The sequence below is a fragment of the Oncorhynchus mykiss genome, chromosome 27 (assembly GCF_013265735.2).
Source record: "Oncorhynchus mykiss isolate Arlee chromosome 27, USDA_OmykA_1.1, whole genome shotgun sequence".
NCBI classification, from domain to species: domain Eukaryota; kingdom Metazoa; phylum Chordata; class Actinopteri; order Salmoniformes; family Salmonidae; genus Oncorhynchus; species Oncorhynchus mykiss.
The window spans coordinates 10,586,788-10,609,403 of record NC_048591.1 but is presented as its reverse complement, the minus strand read 5'-3'; the positions used below and the strand labels follow the sequence as shown (position 1 = coordinate 10,609,403).

The following is a 22,616-nucleotide window of genomic DNA, read 5'->3' as shown; positions in this document are numbered from 1 at the left end:
TCTAGCGCCCTATGTAAAAAAAAACATTCCATCACCTCCAAACTCAACGGCGCTAAACATACCAAACAAACTCAGCGGAGAGATGAACGTCAACCTCCCCGAGGAATAATGGAACAAGATCTGACAGCTTTACTGTGATGCTCCTCTATTGTGTTAAGTAATTCAAGCATCGGAGTAGGTGGGCTGATCTAGGATCAGGTCCCCCGTCTACTGTATACAGTGGCAAGAAAAAGTATGTGAACCCTTTGGAAATATCTGGATTTCTGCATAAATTGGTCATCAAATTTGATCTGATTTTCATCTAGGTCACAACAATAGACAAACACAGTCTGCTTAAACTAATAACACAAACAATTATACGTCTTCATGTCTTTATTGAACACACTGTGTAAACATTCACGGTGCAGGGTGGGAAAAGTATGTGAAACCTTGGATTTAATAACTGGTTGACCCTCCTTTCGCAGCAATAACCTCAACCAGCCGTGCTGCTGCTCCAGTTTGAACTGTTCTGCCTGCGGCTATGGAATCCTGACCTGTTCACCGGACGTGCTACCTGTCCCAGACCTATTATTTGACCATGCTGGTCATTTATGAACATTTGAACACCGTGGCCATGTTCTGTTATAATCTCCACCCGGCACAGCCAGAAGAGGACTGGCCACCCCTCATAGCCTGGTTCCTCTCTAGGTTTCTTCCTAGGTTTTGGCCTTTCTAGGGAGTTGTTCCTAACCAATGTGCTTCAACACCTGCAGTGCTTGCTGTTTGGTGTTTTAGGCTGGGTTTCTGTACAGCACTTTGAGATATCAGCTGATGTACGAAGGGCTATATAAATACATTTGATTTTGATTTGAACCAAACGTTTTCTGTAGTTGTGGATCAGACCTGCACAATGGTCAGGAGGAACTTTGGACCATTCCACTTTACAAAACTGTTTCAGTTCAGCAATATTCCTGGGAATATTCGAGGTCATGCTACAGCATTTCAATCGGGTTGAGGTCAGGACTCTGACTGGGCCACTCCACAAGGCGTTTTTTGTTCTGCTGAAGCCATTCTGTTGTTGATTTACTTCTGTGTTTTGGGTTGTTGTCCTGTTGCATCACCCAACAGGACAATTGGCTGGGTGACAGCCTTACATTCTCCAGCAAAATGTCTTCATAAACTTGGGAATTAATATTTCCGTTGATGATAGCAAGCTGTCCAGGCCCTGAGGCAGCAAAGCAGCCCCAAACCATGATGCTCCCTCCACCATACTTTACAGTTGGGATGAGGTTTTGATGTTGGTATGCTGTGCCTTTTTTTCTCCACAAATAGTGTTATGTGTTCCTTCCAAGCATCTCAACTGTAGTTTCATCTGTCCACAGAATATTTTGCCAGTATTTTGCAAACTTCAGACGTGCGGCAATGTTTCTTATGGACAGCAGCACCCTTCTTGTTTAGTGTTTTACGTATTGTAGATTCGTCAACAGAGATGTTAGCATGTTCCAGAGATTTCTGTAAGTCTTAGCTGACGCTTTAGGATTCTTCTTCACCTCATTGAGCATTCTGCGCTGTGCTCTTGCAGTCAGCTTTGCAGGACGGCCACTCCTAGGGAGAGTAGCAACAGTGCTGAACTTTCTCCATTTAAATACAATTTGTCTTACCGTGGACTGATGAACATCAAGGCTTTTAGAGATACTTGGTAACCCTTTCCAGCTTTATGCCAACAATTCTTAATCTTAGGTCTTCTGAGATCTCTTTTATTCAAGTAATCAGGCAATGCTTCTTGTGAATAGCAAACTCAGAATGTGTGAGTGTTTTACATAGGGCAAGGCAGCTCTAACCAACATAACCTATCTTGTCTCATTGATTGGACTCCAGGTTAGCTGAATCCTGACTCCAATTAGCTTTCGGATAAGTCATTAGTCTTGGGGTTCTTTTCCCAACCTACACTGTTAATGGTACAATTGTGTATTCAATATAGACAAGAAAAATACATTAATTTGTGTGTTATTAGTTTAAGCAGACTGTGTTTGTCTATTGTTGTGACTTAGATGAAGATCAGATCAAATTTGAGGACCAATTTATGCACAAATCCAGGTAATTCCAAAGGGTTCACAAACTTTTTCTTGCCAGCACTCCTCCTCTGAGAGGCTTCATGAATACAGGCCCTGGGTCAGTACTCACAAAGTGTCTCAGAATAGGAGTGCTGATCTAGGATCAGGTCCCCAGTCGCTATGATCTGAAAGGCAAAACTGATATGAGATCAGCACTCCTCCTCTGAGACGATCCATCGACATGATCCTAAGGTGAGAGGGCTGTCAATATAGACCTGTATGGTTCTCGCCTCCATGTGGTCCACTTATGCAGTGCTCCCTGCAGACAGGAGAAACCTGCACTGGAACATTCATAGCTATGACAAAGCATCAAGATGGATGCTGCAGATAACAGCGGGCCAAACTAACAAAGCATAGAAAATGAGTCGTCCAAAGGGGATTATATATAACAAGTCTTATGTGCCAACAGAGGAGACCTGGTGAAAAGTGAGACTTCAGGGGGGTTAGAATTCAGGGGTTGGGTTCTTGGAAACTCAATTACAGGCCGTTCCCGCATGTCGTTTCAGGAGATCTCTGGAACTTGTAATGATTTAATAGTGGGGTCGGAGTGGAGGGCTGTGCTAGGCTTCACACGGCCTGGGTTCCAGGGGACTGAGCTGACCCTTCCAGACACCTTACCTTCGAGCTCCAGCCCGCCCGTCTGTCATCCCTCATTCCAGGCAGAGCTCACAGTAAAGCAGGGTAGACTGCGAGTTCATAGGAGGAGCTTGTGCGTAATCACTGATGTCTCTATCCAGTGTGTGTGAGTTGAGTGTGTGAGTTGAGATTCCCCTACTGCTTATTCACCAAAACATACTAGTCTGATCACCACCACTAAACTCTGACTGAACCTGTCATAGATGTGCTATTATGCTGCCCTTGACGCTGCTGTGCTGAACCGGCACGTCCCTTTCTCAGAGAGGGGCTGTCAGTGAACGATAACTCTCCGGATTGGTGACTGGTACGCTTCTTCCTGACACCCCTGCCTAACTCAAACGCTTCACTCTAGCCTGGCCGCTCTAGGTTGACCTCTGACCTAGGGAAGCTAGCAGAGAGGAATGGACGGCATTACGCTGGGCCTCAATAATACAGCTAGGACTGATGGTGTGGATGTGTGTGTCTGTCTCCCGGTGAAAGACTGGGATGGACTATTTACGTAGGATGTGACGCTCAACCAGCCCTAACAAAGAGATGGTACATACAGACCTTTTAACAACCTTTAAACAACCCCAGAGCTTTCTACATCCCGCAGAACATTTCAGAAGCCAGAGGGGACAAAAAAAAACTACTGAATTGCAATAAACTCCACTGGTGCCTGGTGGCGGAGAGAAGTACAGGAGCACATGGACGAAACAAAATGGCCGAAAGAAGACGTGTTTTTCCAGTAAAAAAAACAAACTTTTATTATTTGTCTAGAGAACAGGCTGTGGTGGGTGGAAGTCAATGGAGGAGTAAAACCAGAGAGATGGGGCGGAGTCAAACAGACCAGGGTTGAGACCAGGCGGGTGAGATGGGGTGGCACCCTCTGTTTCCATAGTTACAAGGCCAAGGCTCCCATTGGGTCCCAGGCAGGAAGGACGATGGGCTCCTTCTGCATTACTTCCAGCACCTCGGGGGCCAGGTACTTCTTGTCCACGACCACTTCGTACACGTATTCAGAGAACCACTCGTCGGTCATGATTAGGTAACCTGCACACACAGATACATTGGGTTAAAGTATAAAGTTAAAGACCTGATGAAGGTGTATTGATAATGTTGGGATAAGATCCATTCAATCAGTGGAGCGTCAAGATCACCTATGAGCTGCTGGAGTTTATTTTTAATAATCATTAGTCTTGATTAACACCCGTCTCTAAGACCAGGCAGTCTGAAATCCATTAGCTAACAGCTAACACCAGTGACTCACTCTGTACTTCAGTGGACTGCCCGACACTGAAAGCAATGAGTGCGAGTGTTCTGAAGTGTGAGTTCTGATAAGAGGGGCGTCCATCAGCATCCCTGAACTCTGGCCTATTGTTCCACAGGGAGAGGAGGAGGGAAGGATGGACCCCCACCCTGGACCACCCCACCCTGTCTGTCTGTTCCACACAACACCTGGGTTCAAATATGATTTGAAATCTTTCAAATGCATGGCTAGGACTGGTTTGCTTTAGCCTGCATGGAGTGCTAGGTGGGCTGGGTTTACATTTTTGGACATTTATATTGGTTCCATTGCACCAGGTAAGCCGAGCTAAAAGTATTTGAAATTATGTCAAATAGTATTTGAACCCAAGTCTGTCCCACACTTCAGTTGTCAACTCGCACACCCCAGCCCGATAAATCTCCAGATTGCAAGGGAGGGACTGTCCCACACACACATCCTTTTATTAATTAACACTGCATTAGGCCACTGTATCCTGCTCCCCCTCAAAAAAACTGACTAAAGAATGTCTCGAATGCCACTTCCTCCTGCTCTAATACATTTTCATAACAGGCCCAGAAACACAATCTTCTGTATACATGATCCTAATCACAGACCTTGGCCCTGAGAACACGTACACAAACAGGCCACGGCCTCTCTCGCACAGAAAGGGTGACAGAGAGTACATCAAATCATAAAGAACAGCATATAAAACACTTGATATGAAGAGATTAGACCAGTGAGAGCAGGATTTTTTATGACAAAAGGCATTCCTCATACATTGTTCTATCTACAAGGGCAATTGGCCTGTCTGAACAAACGAACAACCCAGAGTACAGACAGACAGGAACAGATCAAATCTGTCCACATGGTGAGAGGAGGAGACTTGGGATTTGAGCAGGCACGGGCGGGTTCATTTTGGCACGCAGCAGAAAACATTTTTATTTGATGTTTTTTTACAAACTTTTCTTATTGGACAAGTCCAGGCAGTCCCTCCCTGTTTCAGACGGTTTCCTTCCGTTTGGTGCCTAATGAACATAGTCCTGTGGTCATGCAGGACTGTGTAACGGTGTAACGGTCAGAGCTGGGCACTAGACCAGGTTGTGACTGTTGTTTTGACTTTCATCTCTGGACCCAGGCAGAGTATTCAGAGCGCATCACTCCCTCGCTGAAAAGTTGAGTTGTCGATGACATCACAAGGGCCACGTAAAAACGTGCCTGAGCTCAAAACAACACCCCTGATTCTGTGTGTGTTCAATCTGCGTCTTCTTCCTTTCCAGGAAAGACGTGTGTGTGTGTGTGTGTCGGGTTGTGGTTTCGTATAGCGTCATTATTTGTCTTACTGGGGACTGCAGATGTGTCCTACGCCGTCTTACAGGGAGAGCTGTGGATGGAGTTTAATTCAGATGAGCTGTCCTGCCTAAGATAGAACACTACAGCTGAAATGTCGTCAACAACACAGGCCGTTTCCATCGTCTCCTTAGTTCGCGAGAATGAGACAATTATTTTCCAAAACCTATCTGCGATGACATCACCATCCCACATGTAATAGCAGATTGTAATAGCAGATAGAAAGAGTATGTTAACAAGGGGATCGCAATAGCCAGGACAAATGTTGTTTCTCACTATACCAAAGTAGTTGTAAAAGGAGTGGTGCAGAATCCCAGAGGTGCGTTGAAGAGGGCATCCTCTAGCCTATAAACAATCTGTCACAAGGGAATATCAAGTCCGATTGGCCCACATTTCCCATATTTGTATAATAACGTGTAAAAATACAAATAGTGCACTCGAAGGCCATCATAATCTATCTTGAGAAAAGCCCTGGTGTTTGAAGGGGTTGGGCAGTGTGTACCAGGCACCACGGTGTTAACCTAATTAGGCAGGATCCTCTTGAGGGAAACAAAATATTACAGGCAAATGGAGGGATGTTAACCTTCGAAACCTTACAAACACACATTTTATCCGTCTGTCGTGGCGTTGACAAGCCCCCCCCCCCCCCCAGTCTCCAGCTGTCAAACAAACAGCTCTCTCCACCGCCACCCTCCATATCGTTTGTTTTCAATAACTTTATTAATACATCCGAGGGAAACGAGAGCGGATATGAAGGCTTTCTCCCATCTGCGTGGATGTTTATGGAATGGGATATGCGTGAAATACAGTTGATTTGAAGAGGCTTTGGTGGTAGGACTTTTTTATAGTCTCAATATGCAGATGACATGAAGTTGTTGACCCGAATGTTGTTACTACATGACAGAAACCCGAATAATCTGCACTGGAATGTAGAGGGATGGAGACAGAGAAGAGAAAGTGGGGGAGGAGGGAGAGAGAGACGGGGGGGGGATAATTACATATTTTGATTAAAAAGCCATGCAGTCCCAACGTAAGGTGGGTTCAGTATTTGTTTCCTTTCAAATGTTTTAGCGGCGCTTGATGGAAGAAAAATACTATTTGAACCCAGGCCTGTGGTTTGACAGTGTCGGAGTCTTCCACACAGAGGAAGTCTGAAGGTTGAAACAAAATGGCGCACTGCTGTGTTGTGAGAGGGACAAAGGGCCGTTGTCTGAGTAGGGGAAACAGCCCCGTTGATGTGCTTTCTCTCCCTCCTGGGTTCATAGCCTTAACAGACAAAGCTACGGTAGGGGGCCAGACATGAGAGGATGCCGCAAAACTAACCCCAAACCAAAACCAGCCCTGCACACCAGAAGTCAATTATAAATTCATAACAACGCCAGGCGGGTGGGGAGGGAGCATTTTTTCCCTAATCCTACTTCAAATTCAATCGACCTAACAGGAAATTCAACTGTCCCTGTGATTGTACACTAAGCCCTGTGGTGTGAGAGAGGGAAGAGAGACGAGGGGTCTGGGCTTTCACATAGCTCGGCTCAGGCGGACCTAGAGGGGCTCTCGTGTTGCGAGAGGCGTCACAAGGCTGCGTGAGAACGGGCCCTCTCCTCCTCTGACCTCTGGCCGACTCAGCGCTCTCACCTTTATTCCCACGGTCGTCCCCCCAGGAGTTCTCCACCCTCCACTTCTCATAACCTCCATCCTTTTCCTCCTGCTAGAGAGAGGGATGAAGAGAGAGAGAGAGGGAGAGAGACAGAAGAGAGAAATCAAAAGGTGTACAATTTTGTATTACCCGATAAGGAGGCGGGATGCGCCAAACAAATGGAGAACAAGTCCAAAAGTCTGTTTTCTGCTTTACGCCTGTCATTCATGGAGTACATGGTACATCATGATATATACAGAAGATTATACAATATGTTCAACACTAAGAGAAGAGTGCAGGATCCCCAGTGGGGTGCAGGGCAGGACTGGTAACTCCTATGCTGTGTAGCCTAGGGCCCAAATACTGTCCAGCTGTTCTGAGGGGAAGGAGGAGACAGCTGGGGTCACTTACGGGGGGGGGGGGGGGGGGGATTTACAGCCATTTTAAATCCTGCAACCGATTCATACGACTGTAAACACAGACTGGATGCCTTTGGTGCAGAGTCACTGGGAAACACTCAAATGCGGTGCATGTGTAGTGTGTGTGCGTGCTACCTTGTCGGTGACAGCGGTGAGGATCATGGCGTGTGTCATGAGGGAGTCTCCGAAGATCAGCCTCTCTGACTTGGACAGGTTCTTTACGGACACCCCGAACACCAACTCATGGTTGAACCTGAGAGACGGGGAACACGGGGAGAGACAGGATGAGATCACACACACACACATCTGATTGATAGTGACTTATACATATGATGTTGCTGCAATTATACTGCCCTACCAAGCAAAAAGGCAGTAACTGCTATTTATCTTGGTTTCATAGTAACCTAGTGCAGTTACTGCTAATATGACTCCCATTTTCTCAAAAACAATACGAGGCAGGATTTGTCCACATAATTAGGCATGTATTTACCGTAGCAAAAATGACAAATGAGCAGTTACTGCCTTTTTTGCTTGGTAGGGCAGTATGCTTCTCTCTCATAATACTCACACATTCATGTCATTGATGCCCAGTTTGCCATGGAAATGCTTGCCCACGTCACAACCAAACCACACAGCCTACGAGAGAGAGAAACAGACGTTACAGGCAGTCTCCCTGCATACTCACTCAGTTCTCAAACACAGCCTTCGTCTAACTTCCCAGACACGTTCACACACACACACACACACCCCCCCACACAGTACCTCTCCCTCTTTGATGGAGTCCGCGGCGGCCTTTTTGAGTAGCTGGATGGGCTGGTTGTTGTACAGAGTGTTGCGTCCTCCCACCATGTTGCCCAGGAACTCAACGCTATACAGCTTCTCATAGGGGTTCTGAGGCCGCGGGTCATTCACCAGACAGACCTGTGGTGGCGGGGGAGCGAGACCAGGGGTCAGACTCAGCTCATCAAGTACCACAGGGAGAGAGGGTATGATCATAGAGAGGTTGCTGTTCCTGGTCTAATAGAGACAAACTGGGCGCCGTGTTTTTCCTGAGTCGGAATAAGTCTCGGAATAATGAATTATGATCAACTCCGGTCTGCATGACACAAAGCCTATATTGATATTTGATTCAAATCAATCAATAAAGTTGACCTTGTCCTGGATGTTGTAGAGGGGCTTGACCAGCTCCTTGTAGAACTGCTGAGGGGACAGGGGGCCCATGCGGTGGAAGTTCTTGTCCTTGTCTCTGTACTCCCAACAAACGGAGTCAGGAGGGCTGCCCAGACACACACTCGCCACCCGGAAGACCTGTACGCAGCACACAAACGAAGAAAAACTGAAAAACAGACCTGTTTTTTTTTTTTAAATACGTAGGTTAGTCACGCATTACCACTATAAGACACAGACAGCACATTGATATCCCCCACATAGTCTCGAAAAGCACCATTGTAAAACTCGAACTCGGGGACCAAAAAGAGCTTAACAGTAGTGTGAGGAGGATATCCGCCCTGCCAAAGCCCATTCCCTCTTACTCTGCCTGGCTATAGGGCTCGTTCTTCCTGTCGTTGTGGCTTCTGACTGTGTTCCCCTGGTGTACCTCTGGCCTCCATCAGTCTGTTTTGACAGGGTTCTCAGAATAAGCCTTCCTTAAACTGATACAGCAAATCTCAGGAATGTCCCTCTAAGGAGGACTTGCCATCCTATGTCTATTATCTAACCGGGTGTTCTGGTGGTCTGAGACCCCCCTGCATTTTCTGTCTTTGATAATGCTGCGGCAGGCGGCCGAGCACACATACACAATACACACAGACACGCACTTCTATATATTTACAAGGACTTCCCATTGACTCCCACTATTTTCATTTATTTTCAGCAACAAAAAAAAGTCCAGACAAATTAAACTCCTCATAGGGTTGAAAATAGAGCTGGGGAACTATTTTTGGCCCCGGAGCTCTTCACCAAAGCAGAGACACTCAGGGGCCGTTGCTGCTGCACTTTTCCACTGTGTCAACTACATTAACTACTAATAGCATTCCTGTGTTCAGGGTGATCGTAGTCAACTTTTCCCACACAGGCCCTTGTTGTAAATTAAGAATGTGATATTTGACTGACTCAACTGGTTAAATAAAGGTTAAATAAATACAAAATTATTTTCAACAAGACAGCACACCAGGTCACATTCCCAGACCCTCACCTTTCCCAACACACAGACAAGACAGCGCCTTGAAGACTCCAGGTTTGTTTTCACTGTCCCGCTGCCCCACGGCGCAGACTAAATGCCAGCGGTGCCCATCCCTGCCCTGAATTTAACCGGCACGGGCCCCATATGCCCCGAACACACAAACAGGCCCCTTCACCCCCGTGCCCTCGGCCCCTGTCCCACCTCACATCCCCGTCTCCTCCTCGGCAGGTTAAATAAACGCCCCTGCCCGTCCAAACACAACAGTGCACCCATGTAGACCCGGTGAAACAAGCCTCTTCACAAAACAATGAGCCAGAGCCCCACTGACGTCAGCAGGCTGCAGCAGCACAGCCCTCAGTGAGTCAATATTGAATCACCTGCCTCCAAAACGGACAGACGAAGATGAGCACGAGACACTGGGTGGGCTGGGCACGTCTCCATTAGAATCATGTATATAGCACTACCGCTAAGACTCGGGGTACTGTCTCTTCTATCCTGTACCCGCTAAAATGTTGATTATGAGTGGACTTTTTCCATTGTATTCCTTCACGGTGTTCACCCACGGTTCATTTCTCAGCACTAGTACAGTCCTCCTCGCTACTAGGCTACCGAATCTCTTACAGATATCCAACCAATCCTGTTGGCTCTCTCCCTCTCAGGACACAGAGAGCCATCCATCAGCATGGACAAGCAGAGGCCGATAGGGCCATGTGTGGGGAGCAGACGGCCCACCCTCCCTTCCTGCCACCCTACCCTGGCCCTTCCACTGAGAACAGACACACTGCGTTTAGGATGGAAGGGGGAGAGGGGCGATTTACGACTGCTGGACCATGTTAGACCAGATTCTTCAGAGACTGCTTGCCTTCTTTTTAATGTCTGTGTCACTGTCTGTATATCTTCTGACGTACACTACGTAGCTCCTCTCCCTCCCACTCCAAAACACTGCTTCAGTGGGTGGGCGGAGCTGGTGAATGAATGCAAAACACAACAGAAAGAATCCCACGCCTGCAGCTTGTCGGGGACTGGTTGCTGCGGGTTTGTAAGCCGTTTGGTTTCTGAGCGCAGACGGGCGTCTTCAAGGCCACCCGTCTTCTGATTTTCTGCTCGGCCAGGGTTGAATTAGGGCCTTAGATGAGATAGCGGCTGGGATCCCCTGTTATTGACAGGAAACCGGAGTGACCCGTGTTTGTAGCGGGAAATTGCACCGCCTGCACCAGAGGACATTAATAGCCTGGGATAAACATTAAAACACACTTTGTAATAAGAAAGTGTCCGTCTTCGTAAAGGCCAAACCAGACAGTAACACGGGACTGATTAACAGTAGTCTAAGACCTGGCTCGTTACTTATTAGACAAGTTTAAGGTAGAAGATATTCCACTTCCTTCCCGTTTTTATCCGTTTGGTGCCTAATGAACAAGACCCTGTACTTATAATCTACAGAAAAGCCCTGCAAACCCATTTAATTTGAACAGTCTCAGCAATTAATAGATTTTGGAAGATCTTCTAGATCCACAGCCAGCACCCCCCCCCCCCCAGCAGTCTATGGGACAACACAGATCATATTCTTGTGTCATGTGACATGGATGAAGCCCAGGTGTGGGTAATAAGGCCTCTAAATGTCCGGCGAGGCATCCGGCGAGGCTGCGTGTCTCAGCGGATCATGCTAGCCTTTGAGCGTACCTACGTTGCATGTGTTTGCATGCTTGGCAGTAAACACTGGAGCACCTGCAGCACGACAGCCAGTTAGCATCAATGCTAAAGCAACACACTCGCTCCATCCTTTCCTCCTCGGCTCACGCATGCCTGTTTGCTTGTTGATTTACCTCCCGTTGCCCAAACAGAGGGAAATCAGCTCGTTAGGAGAGAAATAAACAAACAAAACAACAGCACGCCACACTAAAACACCTTGTGCTGGTAACTGTGAAGGGCGGAACCTGCCAAGGCCAGTACTCACACAAAGCGTCTCAGAGCAGGAGTGCTGATCTAAGATCCGTTTTTTTTTCTTCCGTATCACAATGAATAAAAAGGATGGACCTGATCCTGGATCAGCTCTCCAACTCACGCACGCTTTGTGACTACGGGCCGGCTGCTTTCGAGTCAAAGCCCTGGGACACAGAGCCTAGATGAAACTGTAATGCAAGTGACCCGTTCAAGAGAGCAGCTGGGGTAGAAGAATCAGACTGGGGTTGATTGAGACTTTCTGGCCTTGTAAACAGAAAACACATGGGGTCATTACAGATTGTAACAATGTTGTTAAATTAAGAAATATGAGTTTATGAAGTGTGGCAGGCAGCTTTTCAGCGCTGGCAAACGAGCCCACACAATAACAAACCCACCCACAGCGACCTGCTGCTTCAGCCAACGCTGAGCCAACACACTTGGCTACATCCCAAATGGGAACCTATTCCCTTTATAGTGCACTACTTCTGACCAGAGCCCTCTGTCCTGGTCAACAGTAGTGCACTACATAGGGAATAGGTTCCCATTTGGGACGTACATAGCCACTCTAAAATGTATCATGTCACTCAACTCACTGTCCAATCAATTACTCCTTACAATCTACAAACACAGCACTCATATTGAACACAGTCACATGTGCCTGAAGGAGAATTTCTATTCAGAATGTCCGACGCCCAGATAGCCACGTTCTATACAGTAGAAGCAGCATAGGACTGTTTACGATTCCGTCTGCATGACGCAGTGCCACATGTACTGGACCGAATGAGCAGAGGACGTGAGGAACGTGTGTGTGTGTGTGTAACAAAGTACGTGTGGTCGTGTGCTAGCAGTCGGAGGTGGTTTACATGTGTACGTGTGTGTGAACTTGTAACCGTCTCCCTGTGTTGTGCTCTCCTGCACGCCTGTGACAAGTGTACATATGCCTGTGCTTCTGCAGAGAACAGGACATTAAAAGGGAGGCCACGGGTCTTTGAAGCTGGCGTGTAGCATGGTGGTGCAGCCTTGCCTCTCTGGTTCTCAGGCCTGTCATGTGGAGCCTGGACGGGAGAGAGTGATGGTCTCCAGCCCAGGGAGCGTGTACAATCTCAGACCCTCCCCACCTAAAGTAGGCCTGACATCCCCTGGCTTAATGAGGGCCGGGTCTGGGGGCTTTGATCAGCTCACACACACACACACACACACACACACACACTAACCTTAAATGTAACCACAGACACACAACACTTCTGAATATACACACGCACCACTTCTAAGCATACATAGAAACACATGTGCAAGTACACACCAACACACAAAAACCCACAACCTCTCATACTTGGTGTTTACATGGTTTGTGTGTGCAGTCGTATGAACCCAGAACACTGCAATGTGTGACAGTTCTATAGAAGGCACATGCAACACTCCGAAAAGGACTGCAATACTCTGTAATTGAACATGACATGTTTTAAATGACCCGCCCCAAATGTCACCCTCTTCCCTAAATAGTGCACTATGAAGGGAATAGGGAGCTATTTGGGACGCAAGCCTACTGTGTCAACACAACATGCTGAGTGACGAGCACACAGAGACGTTAATTAATGAAAAAGGACCCGACTAACTGATCACAGCCGACAGAGTGTATTCCAGCCTAATTAATTATGGCTAATTTGTTGGCTCGCTAGCTAGTAGCTAATCTAAATCACGGCACAACAGTGATGTTTCACTTGTCGCAAAAGATGCCAAGCATAAATAGATGCCCGGAAGCGCAGTCAACGCGCCCTCCTCTGTACGGACGCCCACGGGACGAGAGGCACTGGTTACCCCTCACCCTCCCGGGTCAACATCCCCCCTTTCTCTCTCTCTTCACACTCCCCCTGGCTGTCAGAGCTGCGTTACACTAAACAAACTACTACCAGGTGGACAAACACTTTAACAAAAAAAAAAAACATCTCTTGGTCATAGAAGAACTGCAACGATGGAGAGCTGGAAGTGTTGCACAATCAGAACGGACTGTAGCTAGCGGACTGTAGCTAGCGGACTGTAGCTAGCGGACTGTAGCTAGCGGACTGTAGCTAGCGGACTGTAGCTAGCGGACTGTAGCCTGCGTACTGTAGCTAGCGGACTGTAGCTAGCGGACTGTAGCTAGCGGACTGTAGCTAGCGGACTGTAGCTAGCGTACTGTAGCCTGCGTACTGTAGCTAGCGGACTGTAGCTAGCGGACTGTAGCCTGCGTACTGTAGCTAGCGGACTGTAGCTAGCAGACTGTAGCTAGCAGACTGTAGCTAGCGTAGGGCATCCAGAGAGGTAAGGGAGGTAGACACAGAATCTATTTAAACAAGCAGTCAGGGGCATGCAAACAAAACCACTCCACACAAAAGCTACATCCTTTATGTAATGTTCTCTCTTTGGCTGTGTGATATTGACTGACTGGCCACACGCTCGCACACACACACACACGCTCGCACACACGCTCGCACACACACACACGCTCGCACACACACACACGCTCGCACACACATGCTCACACACACGCTCACACACATGCTCACACACACTCCTCTGTCTTAAGTGGTGCTGGGAATGTTGAGACATTATGACTTTCTCTCACAGTGAAATCGCCTTACGCCATTTAATGTCAGGAGCGTTGTGATAAAGATCTTGTTTACGGAACATTCTGCCACCAGGTCCGTGAGGCGTGTGTGAGTGCACGTGGACACACACACACACACACTCTCTCTTTGCTGCCAGAAGTATAGAATCACAAGCCGTCACCAGTGGATTATAAACAGTACAGACACTATCACTACAGCCATTGTTGCTAAATGTGTAAGAGTTGGGTTACGCAATGTTATCCAGCGCTGGGAGGGGCTTGTGATTATAGTCCTAATTCATTACTACCGATAAAGCAGTTTAACAAAAGAAACAGTCATCGCTATTTGGACATTTATAGCAGTTCCATTTCTAAGCCTACTTATGTCATCCTGATTGGAGGTAGAAAACTAATTAGGGGAAATATAGCTACAACCAATTCCAACAGCGGTGGTATGTAACTATCAGGCCTAGATATCAATCTGAACAGAGGAGGGTCGACCCAACTGTCTGACAGTCCCCCTTTAGACTTGATCGAGGAATCAGTGGTGTGCTGAAAGTCAATACAATATCAAGTCAACGGTATTAGATTGGGTAGTGTACTATTTACACACACACACACACACACACACACACACACACACCTTTTGAATCAACCTGTAGCCCTCGGTGTGCTGCTACAACAGGCGACAGATAGACTTGAATGGCCAAGATTTGAATTGAATGGCCAAAATCTAATCTGAAAACAAATATTGCCTAATAATAACTGGAGCTGTAATGGTTATTGTCCTTGCCTACCCAGTACCTGCCGTGTTAAATACATACAGGCGTGTTACAGCATGTGACCTATTTCCTCCCTGGATGGAGCACAGATCTATATGCTGTTACACAGCCCCCCCTGGAGAAAATTATGCAGTCCTACAACATTATTGAAGTACTGAGGAAAACAGTGTGTGTGTCTCTTTCCCTAACATGCGCTTACCTCCTCAATCATGGTGTCCATGGCGTCAGACAGCTCGGCTTTAGTGGAATCACTGGCCACCATGTTCCGCAGTCTTAGACAGTACTCTCTCAGCTGAAAGCCAGGGAACATTGGCATGACATACTGCACAGCGAACTTCATTACCTCGTGACATTGCGGCGCATGTCGGGTTAGGGTTAGTTATCTGGGGCTTCTATAAGAAAACAGACGACACCTAAATAAAAGGTGGATTCCGCGCTCTTTCCGTGGTGTTTCAGTAGAGTGTATATGCTCGCACTGTCTTGGTATGAAACAGGAGGACTTGGTTTCGGTGTTGTATTACCACACAAGACATCTTTATGAATCAGAATGTTGTAAAAATGTGAGTAAACCTACCTTGTGATTGAGGATGTCATTCATTCTCCGCGAGGCCTCGGAGCTGTGAGACTCTGGGAAGCATTTCTTTGGGATAACTCCGTACTTTTCTGATGATCAGGGAAAGGTAATAGATAAATATATACACACACACACACCATTTAGCGGATGTTTTTATCCAAAAGCGACTTACAGTTATGCGTATATACATTTTACATATGGGAGGCCCCAGCGGGAATCGCACCCACGACCCTGGAGTTCCAAGCGCCATGCTCTACCAACTGAGCCACAGAGGACCACAACGTTAAAGCTTTGCCCATTGGCTCTGGTCAAAAGTAATGCACTATATAGGGAAGATGATGCTAGTTGGGATGCAGACTTGATCTGAACCACAAACCTGACTCATTAAAACAGTGGAAGGGGAAGAGCAAGCACATTACATAAAGTGGCACATATAGCATGCAATTACATAGAATGTCTAATTACAGAGAATTACACAGTTACATAGAATGTCTATTTACAAAGAACTACACAGCAACTACAACATTAGTAATTCACTTGAAACAGAATCTAGACAGTTCCAGTATAAATTATAAAAGTTACAGTCTAGTTATACTGTGAGTCCTAAATGGCACCCTATTCCCTATGTATGACCCCTGGTCAGACATAGTACCTGATACAGGGAATAAGGTGCCATTCAGGACTCACAGTATAACTAGACTGTAACTACTCGGCGGTGGCTGTTTTACTGCAGAAAATAAGCAACATTTATACTGGAACTGTCATAATGACATAGCATAATGCAAGTGTTGCAGCAACACTCCCCCGATCGGAAAACAACAGGTGTGAACTGACCAATGAGGTTGACCAGCATATCCCACTGGCCGCCGTCGTTGGTGGGATTGGAGAGCAGGAACTGGACCAGTCTGCCATCCACAGGCTCCTTCCTCTGGGCTGTCTCCACACAGGCCTGCAGGAAGTAGTAGCACCGCTCCACCTGAAGGGAGGGGAGAAAAGGGAAATGATGGGGGGGGGGGGGGGGGTCATGGTGACGTCCAATCAGTAAAATATTGTCCAGTGTACAGAGCGCCACACACAAAGGGGGTTTAAGGCAGACAATGAGTCTAATAGTACTAGAAATACACACCAACACCGTTTACACCCTACCGCTGAAATGTAAACAAACACTGTGTATATTCCAGCGATTGTTGCTAAAAGTTAAAAAAATTAATACATGTGATTTGAATAAGACGAACAAATGTGGTCTTACCTTGTCCCAGAAGAAGAGGTAGGATTGACTGAACTCAAACTCTTCGATGTTGAACTTTTTCATGAAGGGAAGGCGCATGACGTTGAGGCACGAGAAGATCCAGCATCTCCCTGAAACACACAAATCAGCACAGATGACTATGGAACCGTGTATATGGGAGCAACTGTTAAGACATACGCGTGCTTCAATGGTTGCTTGCCAGATGGCTCCCTATCCCTTATACATAGACACGTAGTTAGGCCTCTCTGTGGTTTTGTCGTTACAGAAAACCATATAAAATGATGCATCAACAGCAAAAAACGCAGCAATGAGACCAGTGTGTTTGGGGACGGCCAGGTTGTCAGTCAGAAAAGTTGGGGAGGTAGGCTAATCAACTACTGAGACAATGTATCCATCTTCAACCATTGAAAAAAAAAAGGAAGAACAATGCTTCGCCGACCTCCTGTCTCCCCACTCCACAGTTGAGTCCCAAATGGTACCTTATTCCTTATACGGTGCACTAGCCTATATAGTGGCGTCAGGCTAATGTAGTGCACCATGTAGGAAATAGACTGCCACATGTCTGCTCAGGTGCCGAGGCCTATTCAGTTCATTTTAGTTTGGAAGCAGCATCTAACACTACTGTGCAGTCTATGTACATGGCCAGGCCTCTGAAGTAGATGCAGATGCTGAATGTCAAATATATTGGCACCCTTTATTTCAATTTCTTCAACCAAAACAATGTGGAAATTGTGTTTATACGTGTATTTGTTTGATTTACAGCTGCAAAGGACTTTAAAAAAATATATGTATTCTCTCAAAAATGGCCTGGACTAAATAATCTGTAATTTAGGTGGCTACAGGGTAAAAAAAAAAAAGCCAGTCAACCAGTTTGAAAAGAAAAAACAAAACATTCTGTTCCATTGTAAAATATATTTGACCGTATCTGTAAGTGTACCTGAGTTTTTCTGATTGGTGATAGGCTTGCCCTCTGTGGGGATGGAGTGCTGGAATATGTGCACGGTGTCCTGGACCGTCTGCCTGTGCAGACACACCTCCAGCGGGTCGATGCACGTGGACACATTCTGGGCCAGCAGGTACCTGGGCTCCGCCCGCAAACGCTTTACAAAGGAGGCAATCTTCTCCTGACTCAGACCTGAGGAGGACAAGCGAGAGGTCGTAATTCTTAAGGAGACAGGGTTAGCCTGGTTACAGGTCGGTTTATGCTCTTTTGCCAACTTCAGGATGGAATTCTCATGCCAGACATTGTTTGGAGTGACAAGGAGTTGGCAACAGAGCAGAAACAGATCTGGGACCAGGCTAGGACAGGGTTTATTAGGAATGGAAACAGTCTGGATGAAAGTGGTAAAGAGCTGTAATATAGGGAGGGTGTTATTTGTGTTTGACCTGGCAAAGAGACAATGGGTTCCTAAATGTAGCGGGACAGGACTAATAAAGTTGTACTGTATTGAATTGTCAACAAAGTGGCAAAAGGATCTTTCAAATAATGCCTTGCCCCGCCCTCGTCCACTCCACACCAGACACGGTGGTACAAAACAGTTCGGTATCAAATTCAAATATGCCCGAGCTCACAAAACTGTTCTCATCCTATGTTCACAGGAATTATCCATATACAGTGCCTTCAGAAAGTATTCATACCCCTTGACTTGTTCCACATTTTGTTGTGTTACGGTCTGATTTCAAAATGGATTAGATAAATGTTTTTCCCTCACACATCTACACACAATACACCATGATGACAAAGTAAAAACATGTTTTTAGAAATGTTTGCATACGTATTGAAAATGAAATAAGTACTCCCACCCCTGAGTCAATACTTAGTAGAAGCACCTTAGGCAGCAATTACAGTTTAGTGTCTTTCTGGGAAGTCTCTAAGAGCTTTCCAGACGTGGATTGTACAACATTTGCCCAGAATCGTTTTCAAACTTCTTCCAAATTGGTTGTTGATCATTGCTTGACAAGATCTGAAGATGATTGTCTTAGATTTTCAAGTAGATGTCAAAACTGTAACTCGGACACTCGGGAACATTCAATGTGTTTGGGCTGACCCCATTTAGTCAACTGATCAATTCTTCGGCCGATAAGCCGTTAGTCGCCCGAGACTTCTTTAGTCGAGCAGTAGCAAAAACAAAATCATAGTGTATCTGTCTGATTCGCACCTGTCTGAGTGGACTGAAACATTGTGGAGGCCGTGGGGATGACAAAATCCATCACTCTAAGACATGTGCTACTGAAATTGTACATGGTAATATTACGTAAGAACAAGTGTGGGAACGCTAATAAAAAAGTATATTAGTTTATAACAAAATGCGCTTTCTCCCGCGATGGATAGCGGCCGCTGTCCTCGGTCCTGAACCATCAGTGAGCTGTTGAATCGGCTCCTTTTCCTAGACCATGTTGCCTTGTGCATAACAATACGGCAAAGGCAACAGCGGAGTCAGGAGGCAAGAAAACTGCCCTTGCCTTAACTGTCTAAGAAAAGTGAAGAGAGAAACCCAAACTGAATTGTCTATAATCAACAGCCTAACTATTAAATGTGTCTGGCTTAATAAATCATCCATAAATAAAATATATGGAAAAATACACGTGTTAAAATTTCGACCAAATGATTGGTCGTGTAGATAAATGATCTCCAGTGTAGATTTGGCCATGTGTTTTAGGTTATTGTCGTTCTGAAAGTGAAATTCATCTCCCAGTGTCTAGTGGAAAGCAGACTGAACCTGGTTTTCCTCTAGGATTTTGCCTGTGCTTAGGTCTATTCCATTTATTTTTTATCCTGAAAATCTCCCCACTCCTTAACAATTACAAGCATACAGATAACATGTTACAGCCACTACCATGCCTGAAAATATGGAGAGTGGTACTCAGTAATATATTGTATTGAATTTACCCCAAACATAACATTCTGTAGTCAGGAAAAAAAGTTAATCACTTTGTCACATTTTTTGAAGTATTACTTTAGTGCCTTGTTACAAACAGGATGCATGTCCTGGAATATTTTTATTCTATGCAGGCTTCCTTCTTTTCACTCAATTAGGTTAGTATTGTGGAGTAACTACAATGTTGTTAATCCATCCTCAGTTTTCTCCTATCACAGCCATTAAAATGGGGCGGCAGGGTAGTCTAGTAGTTAGAGCGTTGGACTAGTAACCAAAAGGTTGCAAGTTCAAATCCCCGAGCTGACACTGTAGACTAAATAATAGCACTGCTATATTTCCATGATAAAATGATAGGGATGCATTTTCTCCATTGTTTTTGATGGTAGGCCACTCTGGTAGACCTACATTATGATCAAATAGCCACAGTAGCCTACTTGGCCCCGGTTAAAACTAACTTCAAGCAGGTACAGCCTCAGTGTTCACAGTAAACACGTGCAGGAAGTTGCACCAGATTTTCACAATGTTCAAGTTTGCACTCAGCAGGCCTGAAATTTGCTCAGTGCCTAAAAATGTAGGGAACATTGGTGTAGGCTAGTGACAAAATAATAATCTATTTAACCCACTTTAAATTCAGACTAACAACAAAATGTGGAAAAAGTCAAGGGGTGTGAATACTTTTTGAAGGTACTGTACTATATATGTGAAACTAGAACTCTGTAGTAGTGGTACACTGACAAAATAATACTGGTGTGTCATTCCATCAAATACTGAACAGCAATTAAAAACGGAGAAGACCATTGCTTAATCATGCATACTGCATGACTCAAGCCCTATTGCTTCTGGTCCTTTAGGCTATTTTCCATGACAGAAAAGTTTAAATATACTGGCCATTCCTGGGGTGTATTCACTAGTCCACACCGTAGTAAAGAATAGCAAACATTGTGCAACAGAAAATATTTTAAAACAAAAACGTGTTATTATTTTTGACAAATTGAGGTAGATCCCTCCCTGTTTCCTACAGGGATTGACAAACTCACATGCCTCAATATTCCAACTTTACCACTCAAGTTGGAGAAGTCATACCTAATTTCCTGCTGTCAGCTTGCTACAGTAAATGGATAATAGAGACCCTATTATGAAGACACTGATTGAATCAGTGTACATAACCAAGAGGGGTGTGTCGCCATACAAACGCAGGGATAGGCTGATAGCCCATTCCAACGCAGCCTCCACATAATGGAAAAGCTTGAATGGGAATGACTGTCAGTGTCACTTTAGTTTTGTATGGAAAGGTGCCACACTGGTGTCTAGCGTGACTTGCAACTTTACATAGGAGTTGTTATATAGCTTTTATGACTGACTTAGCATCTTTTCTAGTCTTTGGGTGCAAGTCTTTCAGAGATCAACAAGGTACCAAATCACACCATAAGATCAAAGTCTATCACTATAAACCCGTTGTCATATAGTGTCAAACATCCTTCCCAATCTGGTAGCCTAATGTTTAACGGTGCCAGGGAGGGCATCAGCTTTGCACAAATCAAAGTATTGGGTTGGTCGTGCACTGCCTGCTTGTTGACAAACACTGCTTCCCACTTTATTAAAGGGAAGGCAGGAAGGCTAGCCATTAAGAGCTTAAGGTCGCTGGTTCAAATCCCGAGCCGGTAAGGTGGAAAAGCTTCCATTATGTCATTGAGCAAGGCAGTTAAGCCCCAGCAACAACTGGTCCCCAGGCGCCGATGACGTGGACGTAGATTAAGGCAGCTCCCCGCACCTCTCTGATTCAGAGGGTTTGGGTTAAATCCCCTATCGGTTTTTCTTTATTGACTAGCACTGGATAATGCTCTCCTAAAAAGTTGGTTAGAAAGAAGGCAGCTCAACTTGCTTGCTATGTTAACTGACTGACTGGCTAGCTAGCTAACACAGTTAGCTGCCAAGCCGATAGTTGGCTAACGTTACATAGTTAGCGAACGTTAGCTAGCTAACTAGTTACTAGTAACCATAAACTTTTCTTGCATTGATAGCTGGGAAGACGTTGGGTGGCTGTGCTGATGTTGGTCGGCTAACGTTAGCAAGCTAGCTAACAATATCTGTCATGTCATTAGCAAAGTGAAAATACACATAAGCAACTGGCTGGTTAGCTAAGCTATGTTACCTAACTTAGCTAACTGGCTAGCTAATGGTCTATCTGAAAAGTGATATAAAGCTAGCTAGCTAGTCGGCTAACGTTAGCTAGCTTGCTAGACACTAGCCGGGAACGCAAATTAACCTCACATGCTGGCTATACAAGTGACAATGAATGAAATAAGAGAAAGTAACACATTACATACCAGTCTCCATGTTTACGAAGAGGGTTAGCAAGTGTTTCTAAATGTCTTTAAAAGTCACCGGCTCTTTGTTTATCTCATTCGCCGACAGTCAGTCCGATCAGAGTTCCGACCGGAAACAGGAAACATAATTGTTACAATGTAACCCCAAGTCCCACCAGTGTCTGTCCTAGCTGTGGAGTTACATCATATACCAATTGAATGTATTATTTTGATAGGTTTATAATCCTGATTTTAAAGGAGTTATTCATTAAATGAAATTAAATTGAGTTTCAGTCAGAACTGTTTAGGATTTGATTAATATTAAAAGACTATGGCAATTGAATGGACTGATTAGTTTTGTCACTAATAGTTCCTCTAAAATAGAAATAAACACCCTTGGCATAACAGTTTCAACAGCTTACCGATCACTGTACCTGTACACAGCCAATCTGTAAATAGCACACCCAACTACCTCATCCCCATATTGTTACTTATCCTCTTGCTCTTTTGCACCCCAGTATCTCACATCATCATCTGCACATCTATCACTCCAGTGTTAATGCTAAATTGTAATTATTTCGCCTCCATGGCCTATTTATTGCCTTACTTCCCTACTCTTCTACATTTGCACACACTGTACATAGATTTTCCTATCGTGTTAATGACTGTACGTTTGTTTATGTGTAACTCTGTGTTGTTGTTTTGTCATACTGCTTCGCTTTGTCTTGGCCAGCTCGCA

The 22,616-nt window shown here is 45.5% G+C and overlaps 1 protein-coding gene across 2 annotated transcripts; it reads right to left on the bottom strand.

The window, feature by feature from the left end:
• Nucleotides 1-3,446: 3,446 nt before the first annotated feature.
• Nucleotides 3,447-22,053, bottom strand: LOC110507537 (bleomycin hydrolase). 2 transcript variants are annotated; one of them, XM_021587576.2, is made up of 12 exons: nt 21,899-22,053; nt 17,630-17,827; nt 16,693-16,802; nt 16,278-16,419; nt 15,444-15,532; nt 15,069-15,161; nt 8,530-8,685; nt 8,140-8,298; nt 7,946-8,013; nt 7,513-7,630; nt 6,958-7,030; nt 3,447-3,761 (listed from the first exon to the last, which is right to left on the bottom strand). In XM_021587576.2, the coding sequence occupies exons 1-12, from the start codon at nt 21,906-21,908 to the stop codon at nt 3,610-3,612; spliced, it is 1,368 nt and encodes a 455-aa protein (XP_021443251.2). In that variant the 5' UTR covers nt 21,909-22,053; the 3' UTR covers nt 3,447-3,609. The 2 variants fall into 2 exon arrangements, with proteins under 2 accessions (XP_021443251.2, XP_021443252.2); XM_021587577.2 differs by having other exon boundaries at nt 6,958-7,027.
• Between the last annotated feature and the right edge of the window lie 563 nt (nt 22,054-22,616).